The sequence below is a fragment of the Macaca mulatta genome, chromosome 9 (genome assembly GCF_049350105.2).
Source record: "Macaca mulatta isolate MMU2019108-1 chromosome 9, T2T-MMU8v2.0, whole genome shotgun sequence".
NCBI lineage: Eukaryota > Metazoa > Chordata > Mammalia > Primates > Cercopithecidae > Macaca > Macaca mulatta.
Window position 1 is genome coordinate 137732763 of NC_133414.1, and position 6000 is coordinate 137738762.

General features: G+C 45.0%; 1 protein-coding gene across 2 annotated transcripts in view; it reads right to left on the bottom strand.

The window, feature by feature from the left end:
- TEX36 (testis expressed 36) overlaps window positions 1-2724 on the bottom strand; it is an 88779-nt gene extending 86055 nt beyond the window's left edge. For both annotated transcript variants that reach the window (XM_077945052.1, NM_001190891.2), the window contains 1 exon segment: window positions 2674-2724. In XM_077945052.1, coding sequence (XP_077801178.1) covers window positions 2674-2724 — 51 coding nt within the window.
- Window positions 2725-6000: the final 3276 nt, after the last annotated feature.

Genomic DNA, 6000 nt, shown 5'->3' on the forward strand with positions numbered 1-6000 from the left:
AAGAATGATGTCTCTCACCAGTTAAATGACAACTGACTTGGGTTCATTTGTATTCAGCAAGTCTGTAGACTAAATCACTGTAAAAAATGGCTCTAGCATTTTAATTTCACTCTTTTAAAATATATATTTAATGGCTATAACATGATAGCTGTGAAATAAACCCTTCTGTTAGATATCGTAACCGTGAAATATAGCTGTTTAACTAGTTGGCGATGAAATTTTTGCTGCGTTCAATCACTCAATGACTGAAATATTAAATAGGAAGGAGCAAGTGTGTGGAAAAAGTCTTTCCTACCTGGCAATAGCCAGATTACAACCAGCAAGGTCAACTGCAAAATGACTGTCATCTCTAATGTGGCAATTACTGTCCTCCCAAATGGGCTGCTGCTGACTCAAAGCCAACAGTTTCTTTAATTTTTCCTTCCTCGTCTACAAGTTACTTTGGGAAACTTCATGATCAGCACTATTCTTTTTATGCTCTTAGGTGCTGACAGCAGAAAGGATTTTTGCCAAATGCTCAAGCCAAGCTTTGGGGAGCAGTGCCCTTCTCCCTAAAACCCAGGGACTGGGCTACGTTTCTGGGCTCTTGACAGAAGGATGAAATAAAATTTCTACCTGTGAAATGTTGATTCTCACTTTCCCCCTTACTTCAGAACTCAAGTTCTTCATTCAGAGCAGCCATGTGCTTGGTTAAAAAAAAAAACCTCCTCAGACTCCCTTGCAGCTAAATTGGCCATGTGACACAGTGAGATGGAAGCAGAGGTCTAGGGAGCAGGCTCTGGGGAAGGCAGGAAAGTATTGTTTTCCTGACAAAAAGGGGCAGACTTAGGTGACAGCTGCCTTCCATCTTTTTGTCATTTGACCTTCCTCTTATTTTCCTGTCTGAGTTGTGGACTCACTGTCTGGAGCTGGAGTCACCCCACACTAAGGATGGCAAAACAGAACACTGAAAAGGCAGCTGCTGGTGACTCCCTTGAGGAGCTGTTCCAGCCTGGGATGGCCAACTGCTAGGTTTCATTGTTACTTAAATATAAATCCCTATTTGGTTAAGACACTATAGTCACTTTATTCAGCCTTTTATAAAATTCAGTCTGATGATTCTAACTGATACATAGGTAATAGCTAGAGGGAAAGCTACTTAGTCTGAGCGACTTACATTTTTCTCTTCATGGGAATTTAGCTTTATGGAGTTGACATTAGTTCCCATTTTACTTTGGCTGCCAGGGAACTCAGAGTCAAATGTGGTGCCCAAATATCTACCATATAATCCTAGAAATATACACAATATTATGTCTATGTTATATGTGTTCTCAGACTCAGCCTCTTCTCCTTCTAAAGTACTTATAAAACTGGTTATAACTTTCTATTTGATTTATATTGTATTATTTTATTGTGTACATTTTCCATGCTTTAAATTTTTGTGGAATGAAACAAGGTATACATTTGTGTGTATACACATATATGTACACATATATACAAAGTGTATATATGTTAAGTGGTTTCTATGTGCTCACTCATTGTACTGAGCACTTGTTAACGAATCATGAATCCCCCACCATGGTCTTCTATCCTTGGTACATTATGCTCCCATTTTACAGACAAAGAAACTGAGACTTAGAAAGACTAAGCTGCTTAGCCAAGGTTATATCCAAGTGGGTATATCAGGTTTTTAAAGCCTTCAGACCCAAATTTGCTGAAGTGTTTTCTGTTATTCTTTGAAACAAATTAAAAATTTAACAATTTTTTACCTATTGCTACCCTAAAAGAAGTTGGCATCAGGTTTTTCTCTGATTATGTCTCTCATTGCAAGTCTACATCTGTGATTTCCCCTTAACATTCTTTTTGTCAATAAATTGTAGAAATTAGAAATGGGAAAGGCTTGTCAGCCATGAAATATACATGTTTAAGAGCAAAGGAGAGAAGTGCTTGGCCGACAAGGCTAAGACCTCACACTTAGTGAAGCTAAGACCTCACACTAGTGACCCTAATGTTTCTTGAAGATGGTAGAAGAGTGACAAATCCCACAGGCTCTGTAAGTGACATCAGAAGAGCAAGGGCTGGGGGAGAGCGTGAAGCTGGGAAGGGAAAGTTTTCAAGAGATGAAGATGAGTAAATGATGCATTCCCGGACTCTTCTCATTTCATAGGCTGGAGGGGCTAAAGGAATCGGATTGGGAGCCAACAAGAATTTGTGTATAGAGGTTCTAGTACAATATAATTACTTCAACAAATATTTATTGAATGCCTCCTATGCTCCAGATCCTGTTCTAGGCACTGGGGATACATCAGTGACTAAAATAGACAAAAATCCCACCTCCATGAAGCTTATATTCTAGCAAGGGGAGAAAAATAACATAGATAAGAGAATACGTTCTGTAGTACGTTAGAAAATAGATGTTAAGGAAGAAAGAAAAAGTAGAGTGGGAATTACTGCTTAGTAGACATTCACAAGGTTCCAGCGTGCTCAGCAGTTTACATGCATTATTTCATTCAATCTTCGCAAGAATGTTAGGGGATTCCCATTTCACAGATGAAGAAACTGAGGTTGAGTAAAGTGAAGTGATTTGTCAAAGGTCATGCTTCAGAAATAGCAGAAGCAGGATCTGAACTCCTCAGACCGTTGACCACACCCATGTGGCATGAGAAAGGCATCAGGGGCCACCATCTTCCTTACCCATCTCCCATCCTTGTCTAAAGGTGGGTTGAAGCGTCGTCCTTTAGTCATTCTCTTCAGGAAGCTGAATGTGGCTGAGGTTGGCTGCCTCACCTCTCTATACGCTCTACACGTCTGGGAAGCTGCTTCATAAACTTCATAAGTTCTACACGTCTGGGAAGCTGCTTCATAAACTTCATAAGTTCTACACGTCTGGGAAGTTGCTCCTCCTCCTCATTCCTGATCTTTACTTCTCAGCCTCTACCAGGAGGGGAAGGTGCGGGTGCCCATTGTTGCCATGGAATGGGAACTCACCCATCACAATGGGCGAAGGAGTCTTCTAAGCCCTCTGAGGATTCCTGCCACCGGTTTCTTGCAGCTGTGACTCCCCAGGGTAAGAGGCAAAGAGCCACCAGGTCCCAGCTGAGGAAGCCCTGTGGTCAGCTCAGACAGGCGAGGACAAGATTATTTGGGGGTAATGGCAAACATTTTGTACCCTCTCAATTTTTGAATGAATAATGTTTGAGTTGGATGTCCCCACGGCAACTGTATGCTCCAACCTGTTAGTTTTCAGAGAAGTAAGTTGAGTCCCAGGCTGGGGGTGGCCTTGTCTGCATCAGTGGCACTGCTGCACCCAGAACCCATGCTGCCTACCATCTCCTTCTGTGGCAGCCTCTGTGTCTCAGCTCAGACCCAACCTCAGGACTCACTCACAGCCACTCTTACCTGCCTGGCACAGCATTGAGGCCACAAGGAAGTAACACTCATGAATAGTTATTATATGTCAAGTGCTGTGTTAAACTAAACATTCACCTGTTTTTATTTTTTCTCCATGACAACATTCAACATTTACAAATAGGAAACAAGGGTCATAGAGCAATGGATGGGACGCCACAAGTCCCAGCAAGGTCATGGGCCAAGTCCAGAGCTCAAGAGACTTGCCAAGGGCCACCTGGCCTCCCCCGGGCTGCAAAGGCTGCTCCTGAGATCTGGCATTTCTCTCAGGGCCTGGACACACTTCCTGCCTCCCTTCTACTCAGTAAGGTGTTTTCTGCTTTTCTTTCTTTTTCTTTTTTTAAATGTTCTGTCTTGCCAATTCTCTTGGCTATTCCATGTGAATACAAGAGTAAACATGTACAGGACAACCTGTCCAGCTGCTCTCTCGCTCAGAAATTGTGTCCTCCATCCCTTCCTCCCCCAGTTACCTCCCTGGGTTTTCCAACGAGAGTTGCCGTAGTAGTGATACAGGACCTTATCCACTGCCAGCACTGAAGGACCAGAGGTGGCCCCTAGATGTGACGCCAGAGATGCATAGGTCCTCTTGCACTGTGACGCCAAAAGCCACATGGTAAGGAGAGGAGGAAAAGATGGTGGGCCGCCTCTCTTGGTGTTGCAAAGCTGCTGCACCAGGCGATCTGTCACGTGCGTAGTAAACCCTTCTGGGATTTCTGCTACCTGTTGACAAGCCCGGTGCAACAGACACAGTGTATTTCACCTTTACCAGGCATTGCCCACTGCTCTCCAAAGCCCAGGTGTAAAGAAATACTCCCAGCAGCAGCAGTACAAGGGAGTCCTGTCATCTCACAGCCTTGCCAAGACACACTATATTGATTACGATCAAATTTGACTGGGACAGGAAACCCGAACTAACAGGGGCTTAAACACGATAGACATTTATTCTCTCTGCGTAAAAGAAGTCCAGAGGGAAGTAGTCCAGGCTCGCTATGGTGGCTCTGCTGTTCAGGATTCTCAGAGATGAGGCTCCCTCCCACCTACCACCGCTCACCAGCCCTAGGGGACAGCTGTCATCTTGTGGCCCCAGATGGCATCTGCATTCCAGGTAGCAGAATGCAGGAAGAGAAGTAGAGGGGAAAGGGCATGTCCCCATGGATCATATTGGGCCAACCCCAATTGACTCAGCTGCTTCCTCCTAAGGAGGGTTCCTGGCAGCTGCCATACGACACTTCCTCTTGTGGGCCAGGACTTCAACCACATGGTCAGGCCTCACTGTAAAGGGGGTTGCATAGTAGGCTTTGTCCTGGTGGGATGATTGCCCAGCCTAAAGTTTAATCACCATGGAAGAGACAGAGAAGCAAAATCAAAGTACAGCCCGAAGGCACTGCCACCCCAGTGGGTGTTCTCTTGTCTTTAATTTGAACATTTAATTCCCCAAATTCTAACAAGAATAAGGCTAACTTCATTCCAATTAGCCTGGCCGGGGCAGGGGAGGGGTGCCGAAGAGGATGCATAGTGCTGTCTACTTTCCGGCGCTGTGCTCACATAGCACCTTACAAATACTCTGCAAACTCTAATGTGCTTTGCAAAACTAAGGAACAACACATGAAAGGCACTTCAATGTTTACTAAGTACTTTTATATTCATTGTTTTATACAACTTTCACAACAACCCTAAGACATGTGCTGGCTATCTTTCTTTTGTGTGTACCCCTCTCCCATTCATTGTCCATCCATTCCTTGTTCTGCAGCCTGGAGTCTAAGCTGTAAAGGCTGTATCCCCTATTCCCCTATGCTTTGGTTCTTTTGCTTTTTAATTTATTATTATTATTTTTTGAGACAGAGTTTCACTCTTGTTGCCCAGGCTGGAGTGCAGTGACACGGTCTCAGCTCACTGCAACCTCTGCCTCCTGGGTTCAAGCGATTCTCCTGCCTCAGTCTCCCAGGTGGCTGGGATTACAGGTGCCAACCAACCACACCTGGCTAATTTTTGTATTTTTAGTAGAGACAGGTTTTCACTATGTTGGCCAGGCTGGTCTCGAACTCCTGACCTCAGCTGATCTGCCCCCACCTCGGTCTCCCAAAGTGCTGGGATTACAGGCGTGAGCCACCGCATCCAGCCCATGCTTTGGCTCTGGTTGGATTCATTCCATAGGAAATAGCAGTGGGAATCAGAAGGGCAGGAGGAGATAGGCAGTGGTGTGCTCATAAATGGTTCACAACCAGCTCTCCAGAGGAAAAGCAGCCTGATTTGTAGTGGCATCGGCCAATTTCCGTGCATAAATACTTCCACCATGGTGGATTTCAGGCTACTGACATCACTGAACATGGAGTTGGGAAGAGATGTATATAACACATTCTGATACATCACAGGTTCAAAGTATTGGCCCCCCAGGCTCTATCCCTACCAGGCCAGAATTTGGAAGGAACCGTGTTTGTCTGCTTATGTCCATGGCTCCTGCCGGGCAGCCTTTTCCCCACAGCCACAGTTCTCCCTGTTCACAGTGCCCTCTCCCTGACACTTTGGCCCAGGGATAGACAGGCTTCCTGCTCTTGCTGGTCCCGGAAGCTGCACCATTTCTTGTCAGTTCCTGTAACCCTGCCCACATCTGTG